The sequence below is a fragment of the Vulpes lagopus genome, chromosome 2 (assembly GCF_018345385.1).
Source record: "Vulpes lagopus strain Blue_001 chromosome 2, ASM1834538v1, whole genome shotgun sequence".
NCBI lineage: Eukaryota > Metazoa > Chordata > Mammalia > Carnivora > Canidae > Vulpes > Vulpes lagopus.
The window spans coordinates 176,108,148-176,131,191 of record NC_054825.1 but is presented as its reverse complement, the minus strand read 5'-3'; the positions used below and the strand labels follow the sequence as shown (position 1 = coordinate 176,131,191).

The window sequence follows — 23,044 nt, the reverse complement described above, 5'->3', positions numbered from 1 at the left end:
GTCTAGAAACACTGGAGCCAAGGACCGTACCCACAGCACACTCCCCTCACAGTGTAACGAGTATAGTCAGATATGGACACTGAGCTTAATGGCATGGAGATGGGAGTGATCACCACCTGCCAGCCCTTTTTAGATGTTAGTGAAATGGATTTACTGAGATATGTCAAAAGAAATGCTGCATCTCGTGGTGGCTCAGTCATGCGTCCAACTCAGGTCTTGATCTTAGGGTCATGAATCCACTGGGTGTGGAGCTTGCTTAGAAAAAAAAAAAAAGCACTACATCTCAGATGTAAATGGGCAAAATAAGATGATTTAAGGTTTTCTTGTGTGGCCAGTAATAAAACTATTATGCAAGCTATAAAGTCTTAAAGAGAATGGGATAATAGTTTTAAAATATTTTAAGTGATAAAACCTTTCAAATGTCTTACCACACTTGGAAGAAATAAAACAGGAACAGCTAAAACTTCTCCTTTTCTTTCCCATTGTCCTGATACTAATATGTATCATTTCCTAGCATTTTTTCAAGCCTTTACTCTGTGTGTGTGTGTGTGTGTGTGTGTGTGTGTGTGTGTAAACAACACATACCTGTTTTGGTATTTTCACAATTTATTTAAATGATATACCAAACAAATCTTTCTGTTGCTTTTTCTTTTCACTGATCATTATTGACATTGGTTCATGGTGATAAGTATACATCTCGTTCTTTCATTTTAGGCACAGTATAATGTTCCCTTATATGAAAATAAACCATTTAATTTCCATATTCCTTTGGGAAAACAGTGGTTGTGAGTTGCGTCTTTTTTTTTTTTTTAACTGTTCATGGCTGCAGTGATGATTCTTTTAGGTATGCCCTGGTGAACACATATGAGAGTATCTTTAGGGTAGCCCCCTAGAACTAGAATACAAGGTCACAGATGTGTGGTTCTTCATTCTTAACAGAATTACTCTTCAGAGTTTGTACTTAAATACATTCAATTTGTTCATTTCCATTTCTGCACATCTATACAGAAATGGCATTATCGGACTTATCTTTGTCAGGCTTGTGAGTGTGATGCATTTTTCTGCTTATTAATGAAAATTGTACATCTTCTGGATAATTTTTGTTTGAATTTATGGGAATTTTTTCAAGAATTGCACATTTATTGCCTTTAAATGGCCTGGTGTTTGTTTGTTTGTTTGTTTTAATTTTATTTTTTATTCATAGAGACACAGAGAGAGAGAGAGAGAGAGAGAGAGGCAGAGACACAGGCAAAGGGAGAAGCAGGCTCCATGCAGAGAGCCTGACGTGGGACTCGATCCAGGGTCTCCAGGATCACGCCCTGGGCTGCAGGCGGCGTTAAACCGCTGCGCCACCGGGCCTGCCCTGGCCTGGTGTTTCTTGAGGTAAAAGGCCCTTCACTGGCCTTGGATCTGATGCCTCAGGATGTGTAATAAAAGCTAATACTGGGGGATCCCTGGGTGGCGCAGCGGTTTGGCGCTTGCCTTTGGCCCAGGGCGCGATCCTGGAGACCCGGGATCGAATCCCACATCAGGCTCCCGGTGCATGGAGCCTGCTTCTCCCTCCGCCTGTGTCTCTGCCTCTCTCAATCTCTCTCTCTGTGACTATCATAAATAAATAAAAAATTTAAAAAAAAAAAAAAAAAAAAAAAGCTAATACTGTTGCACCCATCATAAAGTTGAAGATGAGTTAGTGAGTTAGACCTGGCCTATTTGTCATATTTACTTATGCCTTTTTACTTTCTTTTGTGCTTCATTATTCCATGTGTCCTATTGTGAAGAGTTCAGATAAGTTCCCGGATTTGTTAGGCTTCTACTTAAATATTTAACAAAAATTTTTTTCACAAAGTACATTTACAAGGCACCTGGCTGGCTCATTTGGTAGAGCATGCGACTCTTGGTCTCTGGGTTGTGAGTTCAAGCCCATGTGGAGTATAGAGATTAATTAAAAATCTTAAAAATAAAAATTAAGTTAAAAGATAAACATAATTTTACCATACATCCAGCAGTTGTGCTCCTAGGTATTTACGCAAAAGATGAAAACTCCTATGTATACCAAAAGCTGCACACGTGTTTATAGCAACTTTATTTATAATAGTCAAAAAATATGGAAACAGCCAAGATATCCTTCAGTTGGTGAATGGATAAACAAATTGTGGTACATCTAGACAATGGAATATTATTTGATGATAAGAAAAGAGTTACCAAACCATGAAAAGATGTGAAGGAACTTTTAAATGCATATGGCTAAATGAAAGAAACCAGCCGTAAAAGGCTATGTACTATGATTTCAACTATGTGACATTCTGGAAAAGGCAAAACTGTGGAGACAGTAAAAGAATCACTGGTTGCCGGGGATTAATGCGGGGGGTGAATACATAGAGCACGGAGGGTATTTCAGGCAAGGAAATTATCCTTTATGATTTGTCATGGGGGATGCATGACATTATGCATTGTCAGAACACACAGAATTGTGTAACAAGAACAGTGATCCCTAGTGTAAACTGTCAACTTCTTCATAATGATGTACCCATTTTGGTTCACATTTGTGTAACAGATCTTCCACACTGAGACAAGATGTGGGAACTGGGAGGGGGAGATGATGACTAAGATGTGACACTAAGGGGGAACTGGGTGCAGGGGCAAGGGGATAAACCTAAAAGTGCGCTCTAAGTGTCTCTTCAAAAAAAGTCTATTCGTTTTTTAAAAATATTTCATTCAATTCAGGTTTTACCGAGTGTAACCAATTATGTGAAACAAATGTTTGAAACTTTTTAAAGTTTATTAATTAACCATTTTATTTATGAAATCTAAATTGTGGATGCTTTTCAGGACTACTTCCCTTTTCTGTGGATGTGTAAATAACAGGAATAAGTTCATGTTAAAATTATTTAGTTTCTTTTTTTGCTTTCTTTTAAGATTTTATTTGCGAGAGAGAGAGAGAGCACAAGTGGAGGAAGGGGTTGAGGGATTAGGAGAAGCAGACTCCCTGCTGAGCAAGGAGCCCTATGTGGGGCTCCATCCCAGTACCCTGGGATTATGACCTGAGCCAAAGGCAGATGCTTAAGCAGCTGAACCACCCAGGCACTCTCCTTTTTGCCTTAAGAAATAGAACAGTATAGCATATTGATTTTGTGCATTTTTTTCTGTGTATGGTTAAATTTAGAGCAAAGATTTTGTATATTACTATATTAAAAATCTTTCCAAATACTGTAATAGCCAAAGTAATCTGGGATGTTTGTCATGATTCTAATAAATTTTCTATAATAGAAAATACTTAATTTTATTGATCCTAGGATATCTCTTCTAGGACACTTTAGCCTCTGAAATCAATATGTCTCTTACAATCACTAACATCTTAGATACAGTGAAACAGGATGTCTCATAAGGCTTCCAGGGAAGGAATTTCATAATTGTTGCAGAAACCCTATAATTCTTTAAATGATGTTACAGGACCATTCTGACTCTCACACGTGTCTTTCAGGTGCTCTCTGTGTGGGTATGTATGCAGCCATCCTCCTTCTTTGAAGTCTCACATGTGGAAGCATGCGAGTGACCAAAATTACAACTATGAACAAGTGAACAAGGCAATCAATGATGCCATTTCACAGAGTGGCAGGTACCTGATGCTACCCCTTCCCTTATATGTAAACGAAAGTTAGGGTTAAACCTGCTAGTCTTATAACCAATTCAGGATTTGGTGTGTTTTGTTTTATTTTTAAGAGTTCTGGGGAGGTCCCCTGCAAAGACGCTCTTAAACAGCAGTGAGGAAAGAGCTGATCCTGTCACTGGAAGTTCGGAAAATTTGATATCCTCCTCAGAGCTGATTTCCCAGGCTCCTGGCGAAGTTGTAGTTTCCAGCGACAATGAGAAACTGAGCCCTACAAGTAATACCTCGTACAGTTTAGAAAAAAACTCCAGTCTGGCCCCTCCCAGTATGGAGTATTGTGTTTTACTCTTCTGTTGTTGTATTTGTGGCTTCGAATCTACCAGCAAGGAAAATCTCCTGGATCATATGAAAGAGCATGAAGGTGAGATTGTAAACATCATCCTAAACAAAGACCACAACACTGCTTTAAACACAAATTAGATTGAATACTTGAAGAGGAACATGGTAGAAGAGAAATCCTTTAAGCACGGTTTCACCTTTGCGCTATCAAATAACTTGCTAGGCACAGAAAAAATAGTTGGTGTGGTGTTTGGGTTTTGGGTTTGGGGTTTTTTGTTTTGTTTTGTTTTGTCTTTTGTTTTGTTTTTTTGTTTTTGTTTTGTTTGTTTTTTGTTTTTTGTTTTTTTTTTTTTTGAGGAAGAGACGCATGTGACTTTGGAACCAAATTTGCAGTGTAATAAAAAAATTCCTAATGTTTACTCGGTAATGATATTTAAATATTCTGAGTGAAGGAAGTGGGTTGAGGAGGAAGCAAAGATGTAACCCTGTGTTCACCCTGTTACCTCTTCTTAGTGTTGAGTGTATTTATTATTCAAAGCTTATCATAGTGTAGAAGTGCAAGCAAAAGAATTAAGAAAGAGCTTTTCCAAAACTATTCTAAACCTTCTTGTTACAAAAGTGTCACAGTCTTAAGCAAAGCTTAGTTTTCTCCATCACTCTGAGCTTGGACATGCCAACTCTAGAGAGAGAGGCCCCTTGTGTGGGCTGAGAGGCCACTCACTCTCTGAGGGGTTTTCACGATCACCAACAGAGTCAACAAGGAAAAGATCACCAGAGGGCTTTGAAATGATCTACCTAATAAACCTTTCTCCAGATCAGTAGGAATTAATCATATACTCAATCTAAGATACATTACTTCTTAAAAAAAGAGACCTCTGAATCCAAATCCAGATTGTAAATAGGCATTTAGGAAGTAAATTAGTGTGTTAAGTTTACAGTGAATTTCTTGTGGGCAAAGGAGAAAATAGTTGAATTCCCACCAGCCTCAAACCAAATCGGAAGGTTCGTGAGGTTGGGGACTCCTTTGGCACAGCACATTTCCCAGAGGCTCTTTGCAAGTGTTTGACAGAACACTGCAATTTTCTCCGCAGCTACACAGGCTTCATAATCCTGTCTCCTACACTAGACCAAGCATATTACCGCAAAGGTCTATTCAACCAACACAGTATGAAAATTTGCACTTGATCATCAGACCTTGGAAATACTTGGCTCTCTTAAATAAAAATCATTTGAGGGAAGAGGGGAGAAATTCAAAAGCCCCTTAAAATGAGTACTGCTGTTGAGATTTTACTTCCTGGAGTTTATCAATCTAGTTGTACTTAGCATAAGAGGTATAATCAGATGTGGCTAAATTATAGTAAAAATTCAGGTTGTTTATAAAGCTTTTGATAACCAACAACATTTGGCAAGGCTGCAGGGTTTCTCCCGTGTAGAGTATTCCATCCTGTTAGTGCGCGGTGGGACGTACGGAGAGTTAACTACCAGTGCTTCCACATTAAAACTCGCCATCAAATAGATGTCATCTTCTCATTAATTCCGCATTCTGCATTATAAATGTATTTCAAAGTGAAGAGAGCAGGGATGTTTTTATTTTTGTTTTGGCTTTTGTAGTACTGATCATTTATTTTTGCATCATTCTGTCAAAGTAAATGCTGCGTACAAGTCTAAAGGCCCGTGCGCCACGCAGTGCACCATCTTCACGGTGCTCTTTCCAAACCTGATGTCTAACACCTTCCAGTGCTGAGGCTGTAGACTCTGATAAACTCAGAAGACGTTGAAAACAGAATTTTTTGAATGGAATACTCTACAGACACATTTTAGGAAGGAATTCCCTTCCCAAAGCCCAGGTGTGGATTGAATAAATTAATAATACTTTTAAGATAGCATCAGGAACTCCTTAGGTGGGGCCAGGCCATCTTGAAACTTGAAATTGTTTAATTTTTTTTTAAATCTCATTTTGATGATGATATTTAAGCAGACAGAATTGACCGTAACTTTGCAGCTCTTTGATTTAGGTAGCCTTAATTTATTTATGAGAGTTACTCTGTTTCTGATAAGTGGTCTTTAAAAAGATAAAACGAATTTATATACTAAATTATATTATCCGGATTCACTGCATGTGGATTTATATGTTTTCTTGTTTTCAGAATTAAAACACAATTATATTTCATTTCAAATTTAAATAAATAAATAGTTCCATTTTTATCACTCACTCTGAAAATTAACAACCTTTAGTAGCAGGATTTTGTTTTATAAAGTTTCCTTGGTTTTAATTGCATGTAATCATTTAGAAAATACTAATAACCAAAAAAATCCCAAAAACATTAATAGTGAATTTTTAAATTACCTTCAGTTCCCTAAACGACTTCTTTTGATTCTAAAATTTTCCATTTAGAATCATGGACTTAAAATTTACCTAACTCATGAGGAAAATATTAACCCAGAAGTTCAAAACCTTTCAGTGTTCGTCTGATTCTACCCTAGAATATCCCTAAACTCCTCTACGGCTATAGGAGGAACCATATACCATGGACCTTCTGTACCTTCTGGTTGCCATTTTGTGGCAAGCCTTAAGTGAACAGTGTCTCTACCAAGAACAATTGAACATTTCTAAAAGTAATAATGAAGGCTAAGTATGCAAGTTTAGTTGTAGAAGAGATAGGTATTACAATAATCAGCAGGAATTCTCTTGATAGGCATAACGTTTTACTTACTGGTAGTAGATCTTTTGCCCTGTAAAGCTCATAGTATTTGCTTTCTACTCAAACACTTTATGGTTCTAAGATTTGATAGTAAAAATAGTTTTTAAAAGAAACATACTGGATGTGAGGCCAAGGTGGGGAGGGGGCAAGACGACGCATTCTGATCGTCACAAGTGATACTTTCCAGGGGGCCAACATTTTCTCTCCTCCTCTGATAGCCTAGAACATGGTTGGTGGCCCCAGCGTTCTCATGGTGGCTGCGTGCGGACTTCAGTTCTGTGTCCAGCCAGTGCAGTGTGGGGACACTGACAGAAGCCTTGTTCTAGATCTCTCATACTATTCAAGGTAGCTGTTGGTGGCTTTGTTATTTTCTCCATCTTTTCTCACAAAGCAGATGGTGGGCACCCATGTTTACATTGTATCTTCCCACAATGTACTTGGCTTGACAAAGACAACAGGCTTCTCTATTGAGACTTATTATATTTTTAGTTTTCATAGACACTTATTTAATCTTTTTTTATTGTACAGCAAGGTGCTCTAAGTAATATTCTATAAAATATATTTAATAGAAATTTGAGTTTGATATTCATGGACATGAATACATGTATTTTTTTAAGAAATGAGTATTGTGTAACACTATGGCATTGCTTCTATAGCCAAAGTCTAAAAATTTCTGGAACACTGACATGTAAAGACTACAGTTAATTCTGACACTGTATCTTATTAAAATAGGATGATTTGCATTTTGTAAAATTATCCTGCACATCAAGCTGCATGCCTTAAAGCCTAAAACTCTAGGATTGTGTTCATGGTAGAACAGTTTATCTGTTCAACAAACAGTGAAGCAAGGTCTATAGTGCTTCTTTAACTACCTTTGGAAATACTGTACAATGTTAGAATAATTTATTTTGCTTTACAGGAGTTTGTCATGTATTGACTTTAATATTGTATTTTGGTAATAAATTTTTTGTTAAAAACATTGGCCTCTATGTTTTATTACCAAAGGTTCTGTCTGTGTTTTTTTCTTAGGAATGCTGATTTTGATCACCTGGAAAGTTAGGTTTAAATACCGACGAACTTCCCAAGGCCTGAATTTACAATTATGCCTTAGGATTACCCTTCGGTAACTTGTTTAAATTATTGCCAACTAGCATTAAACCCTATTACACAAAAATAATTGGAAAAGCGCTTAGATCGTTTTAATCATTTTAAAAATCCAATCTAATTTTGAAGTGTTTTCTCCTTTCCCCTTGCTACACGGTTCTTCATTTTATGTTCCCGATCACCTTTTTTATACACTTCCAGTTCTGATACAATGACCATTCCTGAAGACCAGAGCTGTGATAATGACAATTACTAGCATTCTGTGTTGAGGGCCAGAAATTACAATGATGTGTTCACAACCTGGGTCATTTTGTGGTCTATAGCAGATATTTTTTGAATTAGACTTGTTTGTTGCATTGACAAGTGAACCTGAACATCATTCACCTGTACCCACTTGTGCCCCAGCAGTCCTGGGCCACCTCAACCTAGCATGTCTGAGGCGAGAGACTTCTTCCCAGTAGCTGTAATCCCTTGTCCTAGCTCCCTAGCGGCAACATAATTTCATCCCCTTCTAAGAAGCAAATGCCAATACTTTGTCACTAAACCAGATTCGTTGTGGACATCCCAGCATGGAGGTTCTAGAAGAGATGCTGCACCTTGGTAGCCACTAGCCCCATGTGACTGTTGAGCACCTGAAATCTGACTATTATGCTAGGAATGTACAACACACAACAGTTATGAAAACATAATACAAAAAAAAAGTGTATTATTAATAGTTTTTATATGTTGAAATGATACTTGGGGTTAAATAAGATACACTATTAAAATAATTTTACCTGTTTTTATTTTTCTAGTGTAGCTACTAGTAAATTTTAGATTACACATGTGGCTAATGTAATTTTTGGGTTGGACAGTGCTGGTCTAGACCAAACTACAGCCCTTGCTTCAATACTGTCCTGCCACTTGGTTTTGTAAATAAAGCCGTATCCATTGGTTTCCATATGGCACGTGGCTATTTTCAAGGTACAGCAGCGTCGAGTCGTGACAGAGACCGTATGGCCCACAAAACCCAAAGTGCTTACTCTTTGTTTGTAGTAAATAGTTCCAGAGAAAAAGTTGGCTGACTTCTGAGCTGGAACAATGGTCTGATCCATGCTTTAGAGCTACCAGAAAAAAAAAGAAAAAGAAAAAAGCTTTTTATAGAGAAAGCTTTTTATAGCACTGTTTTCTAGCTAAATCGTATTATTTCTCCCTCTAATTTTTATAAAGTCTTCCTTTTCTTCCACAGCCCTTATCCATAATTAATGACTTTAACCTATTTCATCATCTCTGCTATTTAAAGCCACGCACAATTTGTTTAAAATAACAGTGCACGATTAAATAATGCTGCTATAAAAAGTATTATCTTGTTTTCGTCCTGACAGCCTTACAGTGTTGCCAGTACCCTTTCTACTCCACCCCTTCGATGCTGTGGGCACTTCGGCTGCTGGTGGGGCAGGACCTCCTGCATGCCTGACTGGTGCACCGGGTAACCTGGTAACCGTGGGAGCTAATCCGCTCACCCTGGGGACAAGTGATTGAACAATCCAGGATATAGAGAAAAGATACTTTGACGCACTTCTTTGTGGTAGATAATCGTTGGTATGAGTCTAAAGCCAAATTCAAGGAGGTTGTAGTTGGCCTTAGTGTATATCTGTTCACTAACCTGGCAGAGAGAAGAAAAAGTCTCACAGTACTTTCCTTACTAGATTTCTTCTAAATCAGTCAGCAAAGATGTAAAATGAACATTTTCAGCCTTATAAGTTCTTAGAAAAGTTTTTAATTGGCGGCGCATGACAGGCTTACTGAGGTAGTGTGGGTTGGCTTAGATCTCCAAATCCAAATGACTATAAGTAACGTGGTTGACCCATTTCCAGAGTCCAACTGTGCAGCAAAACCCAGTTTGTATATTGTGTTGGAGACTAGACCTCATTTTCTGGTGGGACATTTTCCAGTTTGAACCATAAGTGTTTGTAAGATTATAACATACTTGGTTTTCTTGTCTACTTTTTTTGCCAATAATGGGTAATCCCTCCCTGTGTCTGGTTTGCTTACAATAGTAGATGATCATAGATCTTCCTTCAAATTAAAGAGTTTAATTTTAGGCGTCTAATATGAATTCTTACCATTACCTACCGAAATTTTCAAATGTTGCTCTCTTTTTGCTTCCTAACTCAACCACATTTACACCGATTGCCACTTAATCCAGACAGTAAAGGCACCATTGCATAACAGTTTGCAAAACTGTAAGTTGGGGACTTCCACCATATTACTGAGGTACCTGGGTCCTTTGCTTGGAAAGGACAGTGCGTGTTAGGTAGATGGAGTTGGGACTTAACACAGATCAGAGGAAAATGAATCCTTGCCCATGAGCTCAGACTCCCCTACTTAGTTCATCTTTCTGATTTTTCAGCTTTATCCCTTGTCAAAAAGAAAAACGAATACTTACCCATGTCATTCCCACAGATATCAGTGATAATGAAATAGGTTTTTTAATTATTAATCTTAAAAATTGTGACCTGAAGAGACCCTCAACAACATAAGCTATTCATTTTTCAGGTCTTTTATTAGTACCTAATAGCGTTATTTAAAGACCTATTATCACTGCAGCACACATCACCAGATTTTCCTATTTTCTACTTGTCATTTTATCAATTTTTGTATCTGTATTTCAGAAATAGTGTGGCTGCATTTTACCAGAATAGGCACATCAATCCACATCTTGCTCTCTTTTTGTTTATATCTGCAGTCCTATTTAAATTCAGTATTTCCAACCACAAAAGGTGTTAGAAAATTCTATTTCAGGCTCGAGAAAAAGTACAGCAGGACGTGGTTCAAATCTTAAGCTGTATTTATTCCTGATCTTCTTCTACAGCTACCATTGTACAAAAAAAAAAAAAACAGTCATGCCGGAATAATTAAATAATCCAGTGATTTCAAGGTTACCTTCATTGTTTTCAGCCCTTCTCTGGTGCGAAGCATGAGAACACAGTTGGTGAGGTAGTGTCTTTCTAGAATGCTGATCTTGGAGTCCATGCAGAGCATCACCGTATAGGTCAAAAAATCTAAATTAAGGCTCTTCAGAAATCTGTGCCCAGCTGGAGCCACCTTGTGCTCAGTACACAAATGCTGATAAAGCAGCTCCAGCGCACTGCCTGACAGTCTCCGAAACGAAACTTTGTAATAGGGGAAAAAAATAAGTGTGACTCTGCGTCGCAGGCAGGCAGGCAGTCATCACGTCCCATCCGAAAGCCGGGGAGGAATGTCTGGGCGCCAGCCCGCCAGAGCCGCACGTGCACTGGGCACTGCTGCCTCCTCCGCTTTGGGACACAGCCTGGCTTTACCCTCTTTAATGTCTTACAGGTTCAGTTATTTCTGTTTTCTGAGACGTAAAGCTGCCGGTGTAATAGCTGCCTCGGGGAGTTAAGTGGCTCAGATGAGATCGTCTGTAACATAGTCAAGTCGTGACGCAGTTGTGGACAGAACTTGGCTCCAAGCCACGTGACCTTGAGTAAGACATTGTGCCTTTCTTGAGCCCCTGTCTCTTCATCAGTAGGACAGATGGTGATACTGCAACCTCGTTGGGTGGTTGTGAAGATGAGTAGCCACATGTGTGCATAGGGGGCCTGGCCGTCCAGGAGCTGGACAGCGGTGCCTTCAGTTGGCGTGGTGACTGCGAGGGGTTGGAGATCCCGTCGTGGCCCCTATAAATCGTGGTAGCGAAGGTCCTTGGGGCAGCCCTGGAAGGGAACCTAGGAACCAGGCTGGCTTGTGGTTTGAGGAAGGCTACTCAAGACCTGTCCCTTAAAATATACCCCACACAAGGCAAACCTGTTTCTCAGTACCTAGAATATTGCGGACAATTCACATCTCATCTAAAAAGGTAATAGTCATCCCAGGATTCAAGATGGCAAAGTGAGGACGTGGTTGGGTCCCCTGGCGCAGAATTCCAGTTTCCCGGCTCTGCTGGAAGGAGCCGTGATCGGCTGTGCGGACAGCACAGGAGCCCAACATGTCTCTGTGGGCCTTGCGACAGGGGCCGAGGGACCACTGAACGGACTCCTGCTGCGGGTTGGGGTGACGTGATGGCCACAGTGAAGAGGGCACGCCAGCTCGGAAGGAGGGCACATCCGGAGCGGGTAACTAGGGATGGTGAAGGTCACTCCAGAGAAAGGATGGCGTGTCGCCCTCTTTAGAGGATAACGTGAGGGTCTCGGTGATGAGGGTGAAACGAGGGATGCTGCAGTCGGGACCAGCCACAAAGGAGCGCAGACGGTGGCCCAGGATGGCATCCGGCGCTGGCCACACCGTGGGAGTCTTTGGGATGTACTTGTCTTAAAAAATAAAAAGTATTTGCTCCCCGCCAAAAAAATAAAAAGGTAACAATCCGAGAGAAAGCGTTAGAACATGACTGTCGCCAGGACGTTGGGTTCATAGACCCCGCTGACCTTGGTAAGCTGCCGCCAAGGCCCCGAGAGCGACCTTTGCCCTGCACGAGCGGATGCCACCCCCGGGCCCCAGGAGAGCGGGCTGCGCTTGGGGGGTGGGGGCCACCCTGGAGCAGGTGCCAGCTGTTTGCGGGGACAGAAGTTCTCGGAGATGATGGGAAATGGCAGCTCGGCTACGGGAGCGCGACAGTGCGGCTACGGGAGCGCGACAGTGCGGCTACGGGAGCGCGACAGTGCGTGCCTGTCCTCGTCGCACCGGGCGGAGTCAGGATCCCGTGCGACAATAGCTCGAGGGCAGAGGCGGCCAGGCCGCGCGCACGGGGCTAACCGGTAGCCGCTGCTCTAACGCGCTTAGGAGTAAACAGCAAGAGCCTAAGTAGCCGCGTCTCCAGGTACGAGTTTCCAGGTGCGTTTCATTTGGGAGTGAGCTACCAAGGGCATGATTTCCAGTTAAAACCAAACCTTAAAACAATAACACTGAGCCTTTGGCTCAGGGCGTGACCCTGGGGTCCCGGGATCGAGTCCTGCATGGGACTCCCCGCAGGGAGCCTGCTTCTCCCTCTGCCTGGGTCTGTGTCTCTTATGAATAAATAAATAAATGTTTAAAATAAAAAACCACTTTGTATAAGTAGAAATGCAGAATCAGATCCTAGCTGTACCCACACCTTCGGCGTTTGTTTTTGAAATTCCAAGACACCAGATCTTACCCTTAGAGTAGCCGGTGGCACTGCTCAACTGATTTATTCAGATACTTAACAAACATCTAATTTTTTAAAGTAATTTTTTTAAGTTTTTTTTTAAGGTTTTATTTATTCATGAGAGAGAGACGCAGACAGGGAGAAGCAGGCTCCATGCAGGGAGCCCGAAGCGGGACTTGATCCCACCTCGCCCCTCGGGAGAAAGTGCCTCCCGCGTGTTCTCCCGCAGCGGGAGGGCGTCTAGAGGGGTGCGCCCGGCTAGCCGCCTTCCCCATGTCCCTTCCTGCGAGGTGAGGCCTGTGACCGGAGCAGAAGTGACAGGAAACTGCTGGGCTGAGCTCCATCCCCTTCCCTTCGGGTCCCTGCTGTCTGTCTGGTGACCCTGGTGAAGAGCCCCGGCTGACTACAGATGTGACCCCTGGGGACAGCAGAGCCGGACCGCCCCAGGGTCCCTGCCACTGCGGAGCTGGGCCGCTCACATGATGGAGACAAATGTCTTGTTGAAGCCATGGTTTTTTGCGGTGTGGTGTCAGCAATCCAACCCGTATCCTAATTAATCCAGAGTCCTCAGCCCTCATTCCTGGCCCCCCATTCCCCGCCCCCCCATCTAGGTGTAGAGAAAATCCATTAAAGGGAAAAGCCTACCTCCAGGGTGTGGACAGAGCTCCCACTACCAAAACTTAACCCATTCCAGTGTCTCAAACTTTTTTTTCTCATTATCACCCCCCATAAAGAACCCTTCTTAGACATTTTTTTCTGTAATCAGTGCCCCAATCCCTGAAATTTGAATACCTTACATATGCTGTGTATCTTGTGCTTGATACATAAAAAGAGTTAAGATTTTTTTCAACCCCCATGGCCAGTCTCCTCCCCGTCGGGGGGATATTACCATGGACAAGGCACACTTTTATATAAATGACCTGGTTGATGATGGTCGTCAGAGACTATGATACTACTACAAACCATTTTCTGGTACCCAGAATGAAAATTCCAAAGGTCACCCAGAGATTTTGATTAAAAACCTCTCCGAGGTGGCTGCATCTGCTGGTCCAGCATGTAGGGATCATGGAAGTACTGAATTCACCCAGTACAGTGTACACAGCTGGCAGGGAGCAGGGGGTGCAAGTCCTGGCTGGCGAGGCCTGGACAGCCGCCACCACACCTGTGAGTTCTTCCACGTAGGGAGCCCTTCAGGCTGACTTACTGACATTCATGGGTGGGCTCAGGGGGGTTGCAGAGGGAACACTTAGTGACAATCCAGCCCAGTGCTACATTAGCCATAATTTAAGGCAGGATAAAATAACTTCGTTTGAGAGTGTTAGAAACATATACATTTCTGGCTCAAAGTCCTACTTCTTCCTACAGAAAAACCCAAAACTCCCAAGCCAGACAATACGCTTTGGCACCCGTTGGTAGGAAATGTGTACTTCTAGGAGTTTAGACACCTGTTGTGTTATGCTGTTGCAGGGAATGACATTAGAGCGGTCCAAAGAAACAAACCGAGAAGACCAGCCAAGGCCACCGGTTTGCGGACTAGAACAGCCAACATCTAGGAATCATCACATTTGGCAAAAAGCTTATGTGATAAAGCATCGCCATCTGTTTTAATTGAATAACTTGACTATTCATGTCCTCATTCGAAATACATAAGTGCAACAGTTATTCTAACCATGGAAATGAAAAAAAAAGAAAGTGGAGGTGGGAACAACAGACAAGTAGAGGTAGGAGTAGCAGGTATTAAGAAGGAGAACGAAACAAAATTGGTTAATGCTCAAGTACTGTTCACTTTAAGAGGCAGATAATTGTGCAGCTGTGCTAATCTGTCTATGAATTTCACTATTTTATTTTTTATTTTAAGTAGGCACTACACCCAAGGTGGGGTTTGAACTCACAACCCAGAGACCAAGAGTCCCATGCTCTACCAACTGAGCCAGCCGGGCACCCCTGAATTTCACTGTTGGAACCACTACAAATCTAGTTAAAGTTGATCAAAGGAAGAGAAAAAAATCAATACTAACAATATTTCATAATGCCTTTCTAAAGAATCTCATAGGGAAGGAGCCATATAGTGACAAATATCTTTTTTTTCCTTTTTTTTTTTTTTTTTTTTTTTTTTAGAGAGAAAGAGAGTGCACTATGCACGCACAAGCGGGGTTGGGGGGGTTAGGAGGAGGAGGCAAAGGAAGAGGAAAGAGAGAATCTTAAGCAGGCTCCACACCCAGAGAGGAGCCTGCCCTGGGGCTTGATCCCATTAAGAGTTGGAGGCTTAACCTTAACTGAGCCACCCAGGCGCCCCTATATGGACAAATATCTTAAAGGAGGTAAGGACTCCAGTGTAATGTCAACCACTCCTGTGCAACTCCATAACGATCCATGAGCACTGAGGATGCAGACCCTGGGACTCGGCACAGGCTCCCTAAGACGCAGCCAGGCTAGACGAGTACTGCGGGCACCGCCTGCCTCTGTGGTGTCTGGTGTGGGTCTTACCCAAGGACTGTTGTTGTATAAAATCATCCAGGGGAATGCAGGCACAGCACACTAGGTTCCCTTGTGTATTTACTTCAGCTAAATACATATTAAGTATACACATTCATGGAGAGGTCAACAATTTTTATTCAATAAAGGTAGGAGAGCAAAAAGTCTGCTTTTTTACCAAGACACTTGAAAAGTCAACCCTGGTGGACAAGATGGAAAAATACGAATCGGATGAAAGCACTGTTTAAAAAAACATACGTGGTTGGCCAAACTGTCTTTAACTAAGTACATGTTCCTATAAAAGAATACGCAGTGTTAGAAAGATCTCGCTTCAGCCAAACGTTTCTACACATTTTGTACAATTCTAGTAAAAACTTCCGTGGATTCTTTGTTGAAAACTGGTAAATAATCAATAATGAAGCAGCAGAAAAAAGAAATTAAGGGATCGATCCCGTTTGTAATTGCACCAAAAATAATAAGATACCTGGGAATAAACCCAACCAAAGAGGTGAAAGATCTTTACTCAGAAAATTATAGAACACTTGTGAAGGAAATTGAAGAGGACACAAAGAAATGGAAAAACACGTTCGTGGATCGGAAAAAACAAACATTGTGAAAATGTCTATACTACCCAAAGCAGTCTACGCATTTAATGCAATCCTTATCAAAATACCACATTTTTCACAGAGCTAGAACAAATGAGCCTAAAATGTGTATGGAACCACAAAATACCCCAAATAGCCAAAGTAATCCTGAATTAGAAAAGTAAAGTAAAAGTAAAGCCAGTGGCAGCACAATTCTGGACTTCAAGCTGTACTACAAAGCTGTGATCATCAAGACAGCATCGTACCGGCACAAAAACACATAGATCAATGGAACAGAGTAACGGACCCACAACAATACAGTCAACTAATCTTTGACAAAGAAAGAGAGACTATCCATTGGGGGAAAAAAAATAGTCTCTTCAACAAATGGTGTTGGGAAAACTGGACGGTAACATGCAGAAGAATGAAGACTGGACCACTTTCTTACAGCACACACAAATAAATTCAAAATGGGTGAAAGATGTAAATGTGACACAGTAAACCATCAAAGTCCTCGAGGAGAACACAGCAAGCTCTTTGACCTCAGCCATAGTTAACTTCTCACTTAGACATGTTGCAGGAGGCAAGTGAAGCAAGAGCAAAAATGAACTATTGGGACTTCATCAAGATAAAAAGCTTCTGGGGACGCCTGGGTGAGCACCTGCTTTGGCCCAGGGCATGATCCTGGAGTCCCGGGATCGAGTCCCACGTCAGGCTCCCTGCATGGAGCCTGCTTCTCCCTCTGCCTGTGTCTCTGCCTCTCTCTCTCTCTGTCTCTGAGTCTCTCATGAATAAATAAATAAAATCCTAAAAAAAAAAAAAAAAAGAGAAACTGTACAACAAAGGAAACAACTAAAAGGCAGCCGACGGAATGGGAGAAACATTTGCTAATGACATGTCTGATAAAGGTACTTCTGGTATCTGATTTGGATACTCGCAAAATCTATGAAGAACTTCTCAAACTCAACACTCAAAAACCAAATAATCCACTTAAGAAACAGTCAGAAGACATCATGAACATTTTTCTAAAGAAGACATCCAGATGGCTCACAGACACGTGAAAAGATGCCCAACATCATTCATCAACAGGGAAATACAAATCAAAACCAAGACGAGAGACCACCTGTCACCTGTCAGAATGGTTAAAATTGACAACACAGGAAACAACAGATATGGGTGAGGATGCAGAGAAGGGGGGACCCTCTTACATGTTGATGGGAATGCAAGCTGGTGCAACCACTCTGGAAAACAGTGTGGAGGTTCCTCAAAAAGTTAAGAATAGAGCCACCCTGTGATCCAGCCATTGCACCCCTAAGTATTTACCCAAAGAATACAAAAATACAGATTCACAGAGGTACATGTACCTTGATGTTTATAGCAGCATTATCAACGATAGCCAAACTATGGAAAGAGCCCGAGTGTCCCTCGACAGATGAATGGATAAAAAAGATGTGGAATATACACAATGGAATATTATTCAGCCATCAAAAAAAAAAAAAGAAATCTTGCCACTTGTAACAACGTGAATGAAGCTAGACGGCATTACGCTAAGTGAAATAAGTCAGAGAAAGACAAATACCATCATTTCACTCACGCATGGAATTTAAAAAGTAAAACAGATGAACATAGAGGATAGAAGGAAAGAGAGACAAACCAGAAAACTTTTAACTGTGGAGAACAAACTGAGGGTTGTTGGAGGGGAGGTGGGTGGGGGACGGACTAAGGAAGTGAGGGGCATTAAGGAGGGCACTTGTGATGAGCACTGGGTATTGTATATAAGTGACGAATCACTCAATTCTCCTGAAACCAATATCACGCTATAGGTTTACTAGAATTTAAATAACAATTTGGAAAAAAAAGGGGGGGGAAGGAAAAAGAAAGAAAAAAACTAGTAAATGATAATAAAGTTAATCTGAGCATGTAAACATGCAAAACTTAACAGGGTGTGGGACACCTGGGTGGCTCAGCGGTTGGGCACCTCCCTTCAGCCCAGGGCGTGATCCTGGGGTCCCGGGATCGAGTCCCGCCTTGGACTCCTTCCGTGGATCCTGCTTCTCCCTCTGCCTGTGTCTCTGCCTCTCTGTGTGTCTGTCTCTCATGAATAAGTAAATAAAAAATCCTTAAAAAAACAAGCAAACAAACAAGATGTGCTTAAAAGACGTATAACAAAGGGGCACTTGCTCTTGCCAGTATCAAAGCTTCCTATAAAGAAACGGTATTTATAAATATGTAAAATTGTTATATAGAGTTCCTTTTTTGAGTCATTTAAACATAGTAGTGAGTTAACAAATAGGATATACATAGAGGGTTTAGGATGTGATACAAGTATATCAAAGCAGTAGGTTAAGAACAATGGTGAAGCCGCCGAGCAACCAGCTGGAAAGAAATTATGTCCCATCCCCATCTCGCCCCATATTAAAAACTAGAAGAAAGCATTTTTGAAGTTTTACAATTTGCAATGGGAAAGGCTTTCCTAAGCATGATGGGAAAACCCAGAAGCTATAAAGGAAAGGTGATAGATTTGACAATACAAAAATGGAAAACTGCTGGCGAATCACCTGACGAGGCATACGAGAGTGAGGAAAAGCCTGCAGGGTGTGTGTACGACGACAGGCCAAAATCCATAATCTGAAAAATCCCTTCATATCAACATTAAATCGATGACTGGTCACGGAACACAAAAGGACAAATCCTAGCAAAAGGAACACAAACATCCCACAAACGGTCTTCACCTCACAAGTAGCATTTAAACGGCTCTCTCACTTGTCACCTAAGATTGGCAAAGATCAACAACAGCCACGGCTGGCAAGGGAAGGGCGTGAAGAGAGAAGCACCGAAACATACGTCGGTGGAAGTGCAGAGTAAGAGAAACGTTAACCTTTCTGGAACGTACCTGCCGGTGTCTATCACCGTCTAAAATATGAGTCCTAGCAACTGTTTCCTGACATCTGTCCTAAAGAACTACGTAAAGGGACGCCCGGGTGGCTCAGCGGTTGAGCACCTGCCTTCGGCCCAGGGCGTGATCCCGGGGTCAAGGGATCGAGTCCCACGTCGGGCTCCCTGCGTGGAGCCTGCCTCTCCCCCTGCCTGGGTCTCTGCCTCTCCCTCTCTCTGTGTCTCTCATGAATAAACGTTTTTAAAAAAAGATTTGACACGTAAAGGCGGAATAGCAGATAAGTCCAAAGAAGAGTGCGAGGACCCGCTTGCAAAGACCTTGAAAGAAATCTACGAACCGGAAGTAGAGGTGAGGCTGGAGAGGTCAATGGAGGCAGGCTGCTGGCAATGGTTCCAAGCTGTGTTAAGGAGCTTGACTGTCATATAAAGCCACCAAGCCACCAGCAGAGTGCTGCGGTAGTAGGATCACTCTGGTTATCACTTGGAGGATGGACAGGGGCAGGCGGCAGGGATGGAGGTCAGGCCATCGGTTAGGAGGCCACTAACTGGTCCTAATAAGGGGCACTTGGGGGGCTCAGGGTGATGGGTGCGAGGAGCGGGCCCGCCCTCCGAGCTCAGGTCACCGAGGGACTGCAGTGGTGTACAGGAACACTTCTTTGCATTATGTTCTGAAACCCAAACGGATCTTTCTGTTGCGGCCAGCGGCAGCTGGGCCGTGGTCCTCCAGAATGGTGCAGTTCACACTATGGTCTTGGGACCTGTGGCATCACCGTCACCACCGCCAGGGAGGTTGTTAGAAATGCAAATTATCGGATCCTGCCCCAGACCTACGGAATCCTGGTCTGTAGGGGAGGGGCCCAGTAATCTGTTTGAGGACATTGTCCGTGTGAGTCTGTGCTCAGTAAACGTTGAGAGCCACGGCAGAGCCTTGCTGTTCCACGTGTCCCTGGGCTCCGAGGATCAGCGTCACCTGGGACTTCCTTCGGAGACACGGGATCCCAGGCCCTCCCCAAATCCTACTGAGCCACAATCTGCCTTTGCACATAGTCCCCGGGGTGTCTGTAGGTAACGGCACTTTGAGAAGCACGTCACCCGGTCACGGGTGCTGACCACATCCTTCCCCCCGAGGGCCTCTGGCGTGGGACTGAGGCAGGGAGCTGTCCGTCTGGACGGTCTGCTTCCTAGCTGACGTATGACGTTTGTTCAGGCCTCGACCGCGGGGCTCTTGATGGTCCCCACCCTCTGCGACAGTGGGCTCTCCGGGCTCCATCCTCTCCCACCTACATTTCCAGCGTTCCTCTCGGGTCTCTTGCAAACTCTTCCTTTCCAAAGCAACGATTACCTGGCTCCTCGGCTCCCGCTTTCCACTGACCATATCCTGATGGCTCCATGTGGCCACCGCCTAGTTGACACTTCCACGTGTGCAAGCATCTCCAACTCATCACAAAATAAACTTTTTCTTTTTTTTTTTTTAAATAAACTTTTTCTTATTCCCAAACTTGCTTTCCATCCCCCGTACCCAATCAGCTAATTGCTCAAGGTGAAAACCCTAGGAGCCAGACGTGCTCCCCCCGCCCCATCATGTGTAATCCGTGTATCTAAACACTGAGTCCTGGTGGGCCTGGCCCTAAATATCTCAGAACTTGACCGACTCTTCTCCCCTTCTATTGCCTAATCCAAGTTACCAACCCTTGTCAGGATCGTTTGATTTGATTTTTTAAAGATTTTATTTATTTATTCAAGAGAGACCCAGAGAGGGAGGCAGAGGGGAAGCAGGTTCCCTGCGGGGAGCCCGACTCGACTTGGGACTCATCCCAGGACCCCGGGGTCACGCCCGAGTGCAGGTAGATGTTCCCGGGCGCCCTGAGGACTGACGCAGTCATTCTGGAGCCTCACTCTCCGCAGTTGCCTACTTTGTCTAAGCCTCAAAGCTTTATCTCGCTGGCAAAGCCATTTCCTATTAAAACAAGCAGCTGCTAATGAGCACTACTGCTACTTCCTTTCCTCGGGGGATGTGCATTGCACCACAGACACACATTCTTCCCCGGAGTGACACAATCTTAGACGACACCCTATAGGCACAAAGGGAAAAGTTCTATTTAAGGAGGCATCAACCCGCATATGTATTTATTAAGCACCCAAATGGGTTTTACGTAAGGCATCTGGACATGAAAGGGGCGGATTACAAATAATCCCCGCTCTCAAACCCGGAGCATCAAAGACACCAACACTGGAGTTAAAACATGACAAATGCCACCTGAAAGGCAGCTGACACTTATTGTTATTAAAGCCACCCAGCGGGATCCCTGGGTGGCGCAGCGGTTTGGCGCCTGCCTTTGGCCCAGGGCGCGATCCTGGAGACCCGGGATCGAATCCTACGTCAGGCTCCCTGCATGGAGCCTGCTTCTCCCTCTGCCTATGTCTCTGCCCCTCTTTCTGTCTGTGTGACTATCATAAATAAAAATTAAAAAAAAAAAAAGATCTTAAAAAAAAAAAAAAAGCCACCCAGCAGCGTCCACAGCCCGCCCGCCCAGAATGTGTGTGTGCTCGTTATTCATAGCAACAGACGCAGGAAGGAGGAGAAAATCCCCCACTGGGGTGGCCGGGAAGGGCTTCCGTGTTGGGACGAGCCGGTGGGCGGTGTGCGCAGGCGGAGGGCCCACCCCGGCGGCCAGATCGGTCCCTGACGAAAGTCACCTACACAGGGCTGGCCCACCCGCCGGCGGCTTCCCGGGGTGCACGCGCCCAGGCCAAGCTCAGGCCCTGCCCTCCGAGGCTTCCGCTCTAGGTCCCAGGGCAAGGCCACAGGCCCGGAGGCCGCAGGGGGAGCGAGGCGCGCCGCCCCGCCCCGACACCGGGGGGCGCCCCGGGACGCAATCTCGGGGAGCTGACACCGTGGTCAGCAAACACCGTCCAGCACGTGGTCAGCAAACACCTTCCAGCACGTGCCTGCGGGCACCGGCCCCGGGGGGAGGAGGCGGGGGCGGCCGTCGGGGAGGGGGGGTGTGAAGCTGGGGGCGGCTGAGCCTGGGGGGGTAAGGTGGGGGGCTGAGACCAGGGTGGGGGGAGGTGGAGGGCGGCCGGGATGGGGGGCGGGGAGAGAGGTGGGGGGCCGAGACCCAGGGGGTAAGGTGGGGGGATGGGGACCAGGTGGGGGGAGGTGGAGGGGGGCCGGGATGGGGGCGGGGAGAGAGGTGGGGGGGCCGAGACCCAGGGGGTAAGGTGGGGGGATGGGGACCAGGTGGGGGGAGGTGGAGGGGGGCCGGGATGGGGGCGGGGAGAGAGGTGGGGGGCCGAGACCCAGGGGGTAAGGTGGGGGGATGGGGACCAGGTGGGGGGAGGTGGAGGGGGGGGCCGGGATGGGGGCGGGGAGAGAGGTGGGGGGCCGAGACCCAGGGGGTAAGGTGGGGGGATGGGGACCAGGTGGGGGGAGGTGGAGGGGCGGAGATGGGGGGAGGGGGCCCGGCGGCGCGGGGGGTGGGGGGCGTGACCCCAGGGGAGAGAGGAGCGCGGGGGGGGGGGGGGGCGTGACCCCGGGGGTGGGGGGGGGCGGGGGCGGGGCGAGGCCCGAGCGTCCCCGCGGCGTCCGTCGCCCGCCGGGCCCTCAGCGCGCCCCTCCGGCAGCTCGGGCGGGGGTGGGTCCCGAGCCGCCCCCCTCGGAGCCGCCCCCCTCGGAGCCGCCCCCCTGGGCCTGGGCCCGGGCCTGGGGCGGGCGCGTGCGCGGCGGGCGGCGGCCTGGAGGCTCCGGGTCGGCACCGCGCGGGCCGGGGGCCGAGCGCCCAGGGGCCGCGGGGGCGGGGGCGGGGCGGAGGCGGGGCCGGGGCCGGCGCGGCGAGCGGAAGTGCGCCGCTTCCTTCCGGCCGGCGCCGCACGAGACGGGGCGGGGCTCCGCGGGAGGGGGCGGGGTCTCGCGCTGACGGACGGCTCGCGGGGCCTATGGGCGCGGCCCTGGCGGCCCGGCCTCCCCGGCGCGCCCCTTCCTCGGGGCCGCGGACGCCCCCCGGCCGCCCAGTAGTCGGGTGCGGCGCCGAGCTCCGCCGCTGCCCCGTGGCCGCCGCCTGCTCCCCGCGGCCCTCGGCGCCCCGCGGCCGCCCGGCCTCCCTCCCCGCCCGGAGCCGCGCGCCAGGACGGCCGAGGCCGCAGGTCTGTGCTGCGGGGGCATCGCCGCGAGGACCGGGCCGGGGGCGGGGGGGGTCCGGGGCGCGGGCGGGCG

General features: G+C 45.6%; 2 protein-coding genes and 1 long non-coding RNA gene across 14 annotated transcripts in view; 2 read left to right on the top strand and 1 right to left on the bottom strand.

The window, feature by feature from the left end:
• Positions 1-11,221, top strand: part of ZNF507 (zinc finger protein 507) — a 44,872-nt gene extending 33,651 nt beyond the window's left edge. For 6 of the 10 annotated variants that reach the window (XM_041743533.1, XM_041743528.1, XM_041743531.1 and 3 more), the window contains 4 exons: positions 3,482-3,616; positions 3,721-4,028; positions 7,678-7,771; positions 9,117-9,835. In XM_041743533.1, the coding sequence (XP_041599467.1) occupies positions 3,482-3,616; positions 3,721-4,028; positions 7,678-7,771; positions 9,117-9,273 (694 nt within the window). In that variant the 3' untranslated portion in view covers positions 9,274-9,835. Of the gene's footprint in view, positions 1-3,481; positions 3,617-3,720; positions 7,640-7,677; positions 7,772-9,116; positions 9,836-11,094 lie in introns of those variants that run through there. The other 4 variants (XM_041743535.1, XM_041743537.1, XM_041743536.1 and 1 more) reach the window with 4 other exon arrangements.
• LOC121484360 lies at positions 8,453-11,097 on the bottom strand. The gene is made up of 2 exons (XR_005986008.1): positions 10,678-11,097; positions 8,453-8,855 (listed from the first exon to the last, which is right to left on the bottom strand). It is a non-coding gene; the product is annotated as an uncharacterized LOC121484360 (long non-coding RNA).
• Positions 11,222-22,721: 11,500 nt separating the features above from the next.
• Positions 22,722-23,044, top strand: part of DPY19L3 (dpy-19 like C-mannosyltransferase 3) — a 69,554-nt gene continuing 69,231 nt past the window's right edge. For 2 of the 3 annotated variants that reach the window (XM_041743203.1, XM_041743202.1), the window contains exon 1: positions 22,722-22,974. The gene's annotated coding sequence lies outside the window, so the exon portion shown is untranslated. The remainder of the gene's footprint in view (positions 22,975-23,044) is intronic. The other variant, XM_041743199.1, reaches the window with a different exon arrangement.